Here is a 12,773-nt window from a genome sequence, read left to right on the forward strand (position 1 = left end):
ACTATTTGCAAATAGTAACTATGGAGATGAGGTAATAAAATAAAAATCAAGTAACAAAAAACAACAAAATTTTATAAATGAAAACCTCTCACCAAGCATTGGCTATTATATTATTTCCCTGTCAATGTTCCCATCTTCATTAAAAGGCGTAAGATGACAAAAACAAAGATCTTGAAGAATCTATCTATCTATCTATATACTACTAAAACTCTGAGATTGTTTGTTTGTTTGCTTGCTTGCTTGTTTTCTCAGTCAAAAAATCATTCACACTATCATTCGGGCTCTTTACGAAACATCTTACTACACTTTTTTGAAAAATGAAATGGTCTTTCCTTTTACCCCCGATCAACAATCAAATATCTTTTCTTGAATTATGAATAATATGAATGGATTGAAATATTTAATCAAATTATCTCAAAATAAACCTTCATTTCGTTGCAATATTGAAATTAGCCTGAATTCTTCATAATCTCTGAATAGTGACTGGACCCAACGGGTCACGGTGATCTAGTTTAACCTTAAATTGTCTCCAACTTAATCATCTCATGTTAAAGAAGATAAACAAGTAAGAAAAGTTTTTACTAATTATGGTTACAAATGGTCAGGTTGCCAACTATGAAAGACATAAAAAAAAGTATTTCAATTCTCTTTCACATTCTGATCAAGAACCTTGTGTGTACCCAGTTGGCATGGCTGAGTCTTTATTTTAATGCTAAATTGTTTCTTCTAAATTTGGTTATAAATAGGTTAACATGAAAAAAATTGTACTCATGGTACAAAGATAGCAGAATAGAAACACCAAACTCTACTTTTCAGTAGTACTATCAGGCGAAGTATGAATTTTAATGTGAATAATATTTATTTAGGTGTATCCAATTACATTACATTGTGATAGATGTTATACGTCATATTAAAAACATATCCTAAGATACTATAATCTTTAGTGGAGATGCATGTTATAGAGTGCCATGTCAGAGATGTTTTGTTTTCCAAACAAATTCTAAAGTTCAGTGAAGTTGACTATAAACTTTTCCCAACTGTCAGAAAAGGCAGTTGCAATACAATGGTTTTTTGCACATCAATGTATAATCAAAAGCACCAAGTAGAAAGTAAGCAAGGATTTAAAAATAAAAAATGCTTATTATTACAACTGGGTAATTAACTCAGTTAATTGATATAATCAATTACCTATGAGCATCGGTGTCATGTAAAAAAATCAATAAAAATTAGTTTCTCTGATTATTACAGTTTTTAATTATTCTAATTATCCAAGTAATTGAAATATTAACTTTATGATTTCTCATTACTATTTTTGATTGATTGAAAGTTGTCATAACTCATGAAAATAATTGAAATTAGTATTTCTGATTATTACCATTTTTCATTTTTTCTAACTATCTAAATTTCATGTGAGAATAATTGATTAATGAGCCTTATGATTAATTGATTAGCAGATTTCATTAATCACCTAACTATACTTATGAGTAAGGTTGGCAGCAGCAGATGGAAAAAAAGAGAAGTAAATGAAACATGGAAACAGAAGGCTGCCAGCAAAACCCCACTTCAAATATTGATACGAGGTCGTCTCCTCTTTCACCACAGACTTCTGGTATCTGTTGCTTTCCTTCAATTGTTTTTGTTCTAAAAAACATCTAACTGTTTGAATTCTTAGCATCTTTTGTTAAGCACTTATCAGCACAAATGAAACAGTTCATCATGAAGTTAAAGGCTGAGTATCTAGATCATCTTTGTTGAGATAGTGGCTCACTGTGACATGCCTGATATAAAGTATGTTTCATTTCTCGCTTGTTGTACAATTTTGATGTATAACTTGAGACTCTTGTATTGTGAAATTTTATTGTCAGTTTGGGATAATTTTTCAGTCTTCTTCCAGTTCTATGGGAAGAATGTTTTTTTCACTGAAATGCTGGATGCAATCAACTTCCTCATTCTTGCTTCTCCACTAGTTTAGCTAGTTTTTATCTTTAGACAAGTTGGCACAGAGGGCTAAATGTTCTAACTTTTAAAGTTAATATACAGTATTACAATCTTGCTCTTAAAGTGGTGCTGTAGAGCTTGTATTCTAGGCTTAACTGTTCTTGCACTGTGCTGCACGTTTTCTGAATAATCTGTGACCTTGTAGAACATATTTATTCTTTTTGCTATTTGTAACATGCTGCTACTCTTCCAACACCTTTGAAGATTTGAAAGCATGACACAAGTGTCAATAAAAGAGAGAAAATAAGCAATAAATTATTGACACTTAACTTATACTAACACAATAAAATACATATTGCACAAGATCTAAAGTTTTATTACTTTTAAAAAATTTGGAATCTTAAAATAAAACTTATTTTTATGTTCACTGGGTCTACAAACTTGTTTATCTTTTTGGTGGTGTTTGCAGGAATTTCACACTGTCGGTATCATGTAAACATCTCAGTAACAGTAATGAAATTAATGCTTAGCAATCTGGAACAGGAGTATCATTTAGGTGTTAGTGTATACCTAACAGTGATAAACCATATTTAATCTGCTTTAGATTTCAGAACCCTAGGATATTATTTAGAATGTCAAATGTAAACTAAACATTAACCGAGTTTGTTTATATATATACATAAATAAATCGATTAAAAAAATATCTAAAGGGGGAGAGAAATCCAGCAAGTACATTCAGCACTGGTAACATAGCACTTTATGGAAAGCAAACTTTCATAAATAGCAGAAAATGCTCACCTCAGAAATTCCCCAAGCTTGTGATATATCACACTGCCCAGTGTCCTACAAGATAAATTCTTAGATAAAAATTACTTAATATTAACGTATATATAATAATATAATAATTTACTAAAAAATACCAAAAGGACAAATCCCAAATGAACAACTATTTAAAACACTGTTTAAAATACTCTAAACAGTACATCAATATAGTGCAATTTTTGCTCAATCACAGATTTAGTAATAAAGTCTATGATAACCTCCAATTTCCATAAACGTAACGGCATGTCTTTATTTAGCCTTTATAAAACTTATGGTCATGAAAAAAAAATTAAAATATGGATAACTAAAGTAAACCAAGTGTGGTATTAATTTTATTTTCAAATCATACTAATGATTTATATCCCAGTTAAAAACTGTATTTTTAATGTTCAAAGTTTATTAACCATGGCATTCTAAACTACTACAAGTTATTTATGATATTAAGAAACTTACAAAACAATTCTATAGCAGGAAAAGAAAAAAAATATCAGAGAAGAATATATGAATATAATGTTAAATACTATAACACAGTAAAAAGAGTGTTTTAGAATGAAAACAGTATAAACAGATGTACTGTAAGATAAGCAAGTATATAAATTCAAAGTACAGTCCCGAAAAGAAGTATTTATTTAACTATTTAATTCATGAACATTTCTTTTATAGAAGACAATATTAATATCTAGTCATATATGACACTGAGATTAATGCAGCACCTTCATCACAGGTGTGATCATTGAACTTTAACTTGATCATCACTGCATTATATAATGATCACCCCATCCTTACCTTACGATAAGGACATTGGTAGAAGTCATTAGCAGTTAATATTAATCTTATTTATTTTTATTTATTTTGAATTCTGAAATTATTATCCTCTCTCCTTGTTTTATCCATTGAGGAACATTTCTGTTATCTAATAAGGCATTGTGATGCCCGTAGTTTTCCAAATTGCATTGAATGATGACATTTTTGTTAAAAAGGTGAGGGTTTGCATATGAAAGTTTATCTTGTTTTGAATTCTGGGAATTATTATTCTCTCTCCTTACTCGTTTTATCCTCTGTGGAGGAACATTTTGTTATTTTAAATAATTGACATCATATAGAAGTCCCTAGAACAAACATTTGGTTGTTATGTAAAATGTCCGAGTCCATGTCAATTTCTACTGGACTATTTTTAAATTCAAAATTCACAAATAAATATTTCTTAGACTTGCCACTGATATTTATGGTCACGGAACATCTAAAAAGTTTCAAAACTTTCTCAGAGTACAAGTGCTGCACCCATACTACTATCTTTACTCTAGCTTACTAATATGAGAACCAATAAGCTATTAGCATGTACATACTACTAACCTCACTCTAGCTTACTAACATGAGAACCTACAAACTATTAGCAAAGACATAAAAATAACTTCCATGAAATGAGTGAAATATATTTTTTACAACTTCAAAAATTGCATAGCTGTGTATGAAAGAAAAAAATTATACGAGAGCAGGCCTGTTTGTTCACGTTGTTACACAAAATTACGCAAGAGCTATCTGCTCTAGCCATCCCTAACTTTGAACTAATAAACTAGAGGGAAGGCAAATAGTTAAAAGCACCCACTGTAAACTCTTGGGCTGCTCTAATGCAAAAGTGTGATTTGACTGTCACTCTTATAAAGCACTCATGGTCTCAAAGTGCAGAGCACATTTTGGCAGCACCAGGATGTGATCCATGAACACTTGGATTCGCAGGCTAGTATGCTATCCTACCATGCCACACTTGGCTCTGAATATAGGAATCATAGTTTCAAACTTTAGGATGAAAGATTATTTTCCTTATAAATAACACAACTTTACACCTTACCTGATCTGTTGCTGTTGATAATTCAGTCAACAAAGGAGGTTCAAAATTCAGACTTTCCACTAGTTAGAAAAATAAGCACACACCTCTTGATGAAACATTTCAAAACTTATTCCCAAAACACAAAATTAAATAATTTTCCACTTATACACATGAACTACTATTTATAGAAATCACTAGTTTATTTAAGCACAAACCTTCTAGTTGTTTGCTATAATTTATATTCAATAAACATTAGTTTTATTTCATCCAATTAAAACTCATAGCCTAGATGTTTAAACTTTTCACTTTTATTCGAATGCTGCTCAGTTTATTCTGTTAAGAAAATATAATAGATAACTTTAGTTCATATTCATGTTTAATTTTCAAAATTTCTATTATTTAAAAGTTTTTCGATCAGAAAAAATGAAACTTTCAGTTTCAAGTGTAAAAATAATTGTCGTTAATTTCAAGTAAAACTTTTTAGAAATATATTATATAGTCACAAGTCTCTCCAATCACCTTAAACAGTTTTACAACTGTTAATATTATTACAATCCCTGATGTTTATATAATAAAGTTAGACAAAAAAAAAACCCTTCTGTGGATATTATACAGAAGGCTTTAACAGACACGTAAAATGTTTGATTAATGACCCTGAGCTTTAACAAACATTTGATATGCTAGCTATTAATCTAATTTCCAAAACACACACACAAAACATCTACACTAGAAAAAAATATGCAAGGCAGTAAGTATTATTAAAAAATAAAACTAATTCCCTTTGATAATCCTCTCCCCTTAAGTAAAGAATAACTTGCATACAGAATTTCAGAATAGAAATAAAAAACACAGATTACTTTATATAGGTAGCTATTAAAAAAGCAAACTTACTAAGCCTCTTCTTACAAGTTTCACAATTTATATACAAAAACCAATGCAGTGATTTTAAATTTTATTGAGTAAATATCAAGCTTACTGTTGGTTGTTTTAAAGTACTTTCAATTATACATAATATATAATGATGTAGCTTAGTATATATTAAATAAACTAACCACATTACATGTGACTAACAATGCACTGCAGCATAGAAACACCACAGAAATCCAGGGATCTTTTAAATCATACTCTTGAATATCAATTTCTTACCACTTAACTATTGATATCAAAACCTGCAACATACTACTGTCACAAAATTATGTTCAACAGATATTGACTATATGTGCCTGCAAACACACAAATTATTTATGTAACTTGTAAAGCATACACACCACTCATCCAATAAATATATCGAAAAACATTATACATACTGTGAAGTTCTGACTTGGTTCTCTGCTTCATTTTATCCGATCTTTTAGATGTAATTCGTTGTGGTACATCAGGTATAGCCTTTCATACATGAGCAGAAAAAAAGTGCAATGTTCTACTAAGCTGATTATTGTTCTTAAAGAATTTATCACCATGCATATACACATTTGTGTTATTTCTTTAAAACATATTTTTTTCCTATTTTCTTATAATAACACTGTTTTTTTATGTGTAGAATAAGAACTATTAACTTTATTGAAACAAATAACTAAATTGTATTCAAAATGGAGAAATCTTAATAAACGTCCAGATTGCTGCTGTTTAAGTTATTTAACAAAAATATTTATTTTCAAATTGTTAAAAATTGTATTGAACATGGTAATAAAATGTATGTTTATTCAATATTTAATATACCATTACACACGTATACTCGCATATGTCTTGTCCGTGTATGTGCTCACTTCATATAATGCTGGTTTGTCACTTGTACTATCCATTTTATAAAATTTATATTGAACATAGATTTCACTCATGTAATTACACCTACTTTTGGATGCAACTTAAAAATCTAGAGCTTTAATTTATAAGTATTGAATACATCTAAAAAGTACATGACCTTGTCATGAAAAACATTAAATTTTACTTTATAAAATCTCAAGTGACAGTTGGATTATTACATACTGTCTGATCTTCACAAATGCTTTATACTTACCTTCGTTCAGGGTTATTTAAGTTTTATCATAGTTATTTATAGATCACAACTGTACACTTCTGGATATAATCATCATGCATCTAATTGTTTGTTGATTTATGTACAGAAGTGAATTTTCATTAAAATGTAAACTGAAAGATTCACAAAGTATCGTAAGAAAAGATGAAGAAAAAATTACCCCCTCATCATCAAGGTCAAAGTCTGCAAAATGATGATGTGGATTATTGGCTTTATCAAGAAGTTCTTTGGCTAGTCGTTTCGGTAAGTTTCCTTGTAGAAATGGATGCTATAGAATTAAATAACAAATATTTTTTTTCTTAAATAAAATATAATTACATCTAGAAGCATTGAATACATTTACTCAAAAATCAAAATATTAAAAGCTATCACATAACAGAAAAACAAATACTCAATCAAATGAATCTAAAGATCTACACTGGTCTTCCTGATTAGAAATACAATATATTAAATATGCAATTATTTACACTTACACCCAATGTATATAACAGATAATCTATTCCAAGATTTCAGAAGCTTGAACTACTGTAAAATTTAATTAGTTCATAAATAGTTAACAGGAAAATCAGCAGATCAACTATTAATACTTTTTCTTTTTTAGCTAAAACACATAACATTAGTGGGATTAGAGATCTATTTCAAAGAGTTGTGTAGAAAAATAATAAAAACATTCTGGATTAAGATATTTGTTGATAAACCAGGAAAATAAACAGTCAAAAGTTTGCCACATTTTTTAATGCACCAAGAAAACTTCAAAAGTGATGAAAGAGATCATAAAATATTTATCATGATGATGATAAAAATCAGAAAAATATATTGCACTTACAGAAATGCTTGGTAAGTTAACAGCCAAATTAAGTTTGACCTAGTGATGAAAATTACTTTAAAACTAAAGTTATTAATTGCATATAATGCTTATTCAAATATACTGATTACAGATAGAAACAAAAGGTATCACATTATAGCTTTATACACACATATAAAATATTTATGAAGAGACCACTTCTAGTACAATTGGAAAGCTTCTTTGTTAATACTATTTATATGCAGAACTGATTATGTAGATTCAAAATTACCATGAATTCACTGGTAATTAATCAAGTGTTATAGTAACAATTAGTTCCTCAATAATGGTACAAACGATATTTTCCTATAAATACACATTTCATCCAACTGTTCTATCTTCTCCCTAAATAATTACCTGGAGTCTACTTGGATTTAATTATTTAAACACCTATAGAGAATGTTATCACTAATTTTGAAAAGATTTTTCTAACTCAAAAGTTTAATTCTCCCCCTCTTCCCTCATATTACTCTTGTAACAATAATTTATTTAAAACATTTTTCAATTTACTAAGTTTTTAAAAAATAAGCACTAATCACAGTTTATAACACAAGCTTATATTACACTAAATGATAATAACATATCCTAACATAAAGCTGGGAACATTCTCAAACATTTGCATATTTTATGTATTATTAAATACACAATTTCATGTTGCTGCTTTGATTCTTTAACATGCAAATACTATTTATATATATTTGACATTTATACATGCATCACCATCCCATATTATTTCAAGTTACTTTAGGCTTTAAGTTATGCAGGTTATTACATTTCATCACTAAACAATCAATCATGTGTAAAAATCCACACCTACAAAAACTATTGGTATTAGCTCTGGAATAAATAAGCACATATTTCTTTTACCAAAAGAAGTCGTTCAGCTGTAGGTCGTTTCTTTGGATTTTTTGTCAAGGCTACTTTCACAAAATGGTGGAAATTTGGAGACCTAAAAGATTGAAAAGTATTTTTCTTTGCCAATATATCTTTTTACTAAATATTCATAAAAAGCTTACTTAAAAGTTAAAAAACTTTATAGTTTCAACCAATTACACTAACAACAATATTTTTAATGTATAAAATCTTTAATTTGAATACTTGTTTCTGCAGAAAACAAAAGAAGAAACATATCAAACATTTTTATTAATAAAATTTTTCCTAGAGAGGAAAGAAGCAGGAACTTCAATGCAGTTATTGAATCTTTCACTTTACCAAATTACAATTATTTCCTGAAAGGGGGCAGGAAAAAGTTTTTATCCGGTTTGACTTAATATTATTATGCACAAAATAATTAAAGACTAATTGAATTTTAAATATTTTAGCCACGACAAGGCAAAATCATTGTTAATAAAATAATATCTATCATTTCTCTTAGTTCATTTTTTAACAAATCATCCTTATGATGATCAGTCACATGATCAAAAATTCAAATGAGTGACCATTCTGCCTACTCTCGTAAACAAACATTTTGTTGAGGTATTTTTACCATTTTATAGATCATGGATATTTCATTTAAATATGGAGTATGGTAACCATGAACAGCAAAGGCAGACTGGTGCTGATGTTGCATACTTTAATTTTGAATGTTGATAGGGTATTAACATAGTTACTAAAAGACAATGTTTCTCCCAAGAGCAACCTATGTTCAATGAAACTTAAGTATGATTAGCATGCTGGCTGCTCCATTCAGCTAATGCCCTCTTTTTCCAGAAATCTGACAACCAATCTAGTACACTAGTAACATGAGGTATCATTTATTAAAATAAAGTGAAGGTCAATTGCACAAGCATGTGGCAATACAAAAGGGCACAAGATGTGTTCCATATAATTTGTGGCATTAATGGTAATATTCAGCGCAATGTGAAGTCAGTACACTTATTCCTGCCCACATAATAGTTCCAATATCATTATATGTCACTGTAGAAAAATGGAGTTGGCTTTTGTTTCAGATCCTCTTCAAATAAGTATTATATATTTCCTCTATGAAAAGAATGTTACTCCATGTGACCTTGGTTCACTGGAATGTGTGCATCAATGTGAGTGAGCTGTTTAGAACCTTACTAAAACAGCACAGCATGCACTTCATTAGACTAGATATCAGGTATACAAAGAACAACCACATAAAGGCTGTTTCTAACCATCTGCACACTGAAATGGCATCCATCTATGACAAGCAACATCTGATTCAGCCTCTAAACAGGTATGCTATAACTACAGCAAGTCAAATGGAACAGATAATGGTCTTCTCCTTGTGCTGTTGATGAAGGTTTGATTTCTCCAGATGTCCAAGCAACTGTACCATTTGTTTAGCAGTGGATCCCAATATTGCTAAAAATACTGGCTTATATTGACTGGCTTTCATTCATACAATGATCCTCCACATGAATAAAGCATTTATCAACTTTGAGGTCAAGCCATGATCCATAAACAATCTGGAACACTTTAAACTCTTGTGATTCACTTCAAAATTACAAATGAAAACGTAAAAAACACTGTATATAAGCCAAAAGACCAATAATTGATCATCAGATATTTGATTTGTATAACAATGAACTGAGGAGAAGAAACTGGTTTTACTTTGTTATAGCATATTACAATTTGATACTGATATTACAAATTCCAAATAGCTTTGATTTTAGTGTTATTATTTGCTCTACATAGAACTACTGAAATTCAAGATATGATTTTTAAAATGTAATTACACTTCAAGTACAGACAACATAATACATTCAAAATAATTTTACACCAAGTGAACTTAGTTTGACAAATGTCTTAACTTACTGGAAATGAGGTATTGTACACAGAGTATCATTATTAACAGATTAAAATTTCACAGCTGTAGATAATACTTGTAGAACAAAAATGCAGCCACTATTCAGAACCAAGCACCTATCCCTTGCTCACTAATACAATTTATAATGAAGTAAAATAAGCAATTTTATTAAAACTTCAGCAGAGAAGTTAGACTACATCATTAACAAAAGTACCAAGCAAAAAGGATAGTAGCTTTTTGACTCATTTAAATTTGCATTTATAAAAGTTTGATTGACAGCATTCGAAATTTAAATAACTTAAAATGTTTAACTTTTACTACAAACATACTTCAATGTACTTATAATTATTTTGCAGCAGGTATTCAATAAGGTAAATTAACATTTTAAACAAAACACACACACTAATGGTGAGAAGAACTACAGTACTATACCAATTATTTTTATCCTTAAGCGTTGGAGGCTTAAAACCAGATTTGGACATCAAGAAAAGTGCCCGCATGGGATGAAGGTCAAACATGGGAGGCTGTAATTCTGCAAGTTCTATTGCTGTAATTCCTAAGGCCCATATATCACACTGTTGATTATAGCCTCCTTTACGTTCTACAGCTGCAACTTCAGGAGCCATCCTGTTGTTTAAAAAGGAAAAAAAAACTCACTTAAAGAACAGGAACACAAATTTCCTTTGATAACTAAATATGATGTAAAATTAATAAGCATAATTTATCAACAAAGGTACATAATAAGCAAAGCTTATTCAGAAAAGAAATTAAGGATTTTAATGCTAAATTATATAGGAAAACATTTAAAGAAATAATAATAATTAACTTTGATCGAGGGAGATTTAACCAGGATAAAAGCCTCAGCACTGGATCCATCCCACTATCAACACCAAAAATGTATTAAAAATAAGCTTATGCAGCCATTATGTGTCGTGCTTAGTTATGTTCAGTACAAAAGGGTAAATACTTTTTTCATTCAGTTCATAAATCAAGACTAGCTATAAAAATTAACTAATCACAGAGTTCTACCAAAATGCAAAGCATACCACAATTACCTTAAGTTAATCTTTGTTAAAATGTGGTTTAATTCAGTGCTTACATGAATCAGTGAATGAATACAAGATCAAGTACAGTAAGTAAGTGAAGAAAGCAGAAACATTTAACCTTCAACTGTAATGACTACCTTCACAATTTCCTTTAGCAGGCACTTGAGAACCACTCTAAAACTCAATGTGCAAGCAACTGGAAACTGATAACATGGTAGAAGATAACCAAGAAAAATCCATATTAGAATATACTTCAGTAATTAGAATATCTATCACAAACTAGCTATTTTAACACATTAAATTCTCCTACAAACAGAATTCTAAATCCTAAGCTTACGAGAAAAAACATATGCTAAAGAAACAGGTCTAACAGTTATCTCAGGTTTAAAAAGTATTAAAATGTAAAAAGCTTCATGAAACTCAAATATTTAATGTTATCACCCAATTTTTTGACCATCACACCTAACAAAAGACTGAATTATTCTAGACTTAACTTGCAAAATAAAACTAAAAAATCGGATCATCTGGATCAAAATGAACAAACCTAAGCACATCAGAAGCTTACAAGTTATCACCAGTGAGCTAATAAAACAGAGCTTATCATTACAATAACATTCTAGCATAACCTATTCCTTAAAACTACCTTATTCACACCAAATTTGAAGGCTATCATATTCAATACTTCTGTATCTTCTTAGCTGCTAAATATTCACAAACGTTTTTCTGTTCTTTAATAAAAATTAATTGATACATACAGAGAAATAAATATTCAAACAGTTATATTAATAAAATTGTATGGGCAGTACATTACCATTTTAAAATAATTTTGTGAAGGGGGTTAGAAACATGAATACCTGTTAAAATAATATCAAAAACTAAGGGATTTAATTACCAGTAAGGTGTGCCAATGAATGACCTTCGTTTGCTGATAGTTGCCGTTATTTGTGCAGAAACTCCAAAGTCAGCTAAAAAAAGAGATTATTTTGAGATTGTTCTGAATGCTTATAACATTATACATGTAAAAATTACAGTGGATTCAAAATAAAATATCAAGAAAAGAACTAACTGCTAATGATTACTAAACATTTATATTCCCATTTAAAAAATTTCTTCAGACATTCCTAAAAAATAACCTTTACACATTACATGCACCAAACATTTGCATAAGTCAAAACCTAAATATTTGTTACGGATATTTATTATTTTCTGTCATATAAATAATCATAACTGATGCAAACTTACATGTTATTTTCAGTCAATAAAAGATACAAAAACATTAAAAGTTATAGTATGGAAACTTTGGGGTCACAATCTCAGTCAAATAAACCAAGCTTGTAATGAGAGTTAAGCTTATAACAACAATTACTCAATTTTGAACTTAAAAGTATTAATTAATAAATCATGAAAAAAGTATCACTGACTGTTAATTTACTTTGAATATTTTTTTTTAAACAAAATTTTCAGTTAGCATTAAACAAATCCTCAAA

General features: G+C 29.3%; 1 protein-coding gene across 1 annotated transcript in view; it reads right to left on the reverse strand.

Moving 5' to 3' along the window:
- Positions 1 to 12,773, reverse strand: part of LOC106457136 (mitogen-activated protein kinase kinase kinase kinase 5-like) — a 77,910-nt gene that overhangs the window by 44,439 nt on the left and 20,698 nt on the right. Inside the window, exons 6-12 of the mRNA XM_022382955.1 lie at positions 12,179 to 12,251; positions 10,673 to 10,867; positions 8,335 to 8,416; positions 6,784 to 6,891; positions 5,896 to 5,974; positions 4,610 to 4,668; positions 2,737 to 2,781 (exon numbers count right to left, since the gene is read on the reverse strand). Of these exons, the coding sequence (XP_022238663.1) occupies positions 2,737 to 2,781; positions 4,610 to 4,668; positions 5,896 to 5,974; positions 6,784 to 6,891; positions 8,335 to 8,416; positions 10,673 to 10,867; positions 12,179 to 12,251 (641 nt within the window). The remainder of the gene's footprint in view (positions 1 to 2,736; positions 2,782 to 4,609; positions 4,669 to 5,895; positions 5,975 to 6,783; positions 6,892 to 8,334; positions 8,417 to 10,672; positions 10,868 to 12,178; positions 12,252 to 12,773) is intronic.

This window comes from Limulus polyphemus, unplaced genomic scaffold, assembly GCF_000517525.1.
Source record: "Limulus polyphemus unplaced genomic scaffold, Limulus_polyphemus-2.1.2 Scaffold295, whole genome shotgun sequence".
In the NCBI taxonomy this organism is placed as follows: domain Eukaryota; kingdom Metazoa; phylum Arthropoda; class Merostomata; order Xiphosura; family Limulidae; genus Limulus; species Limulus polyphemus.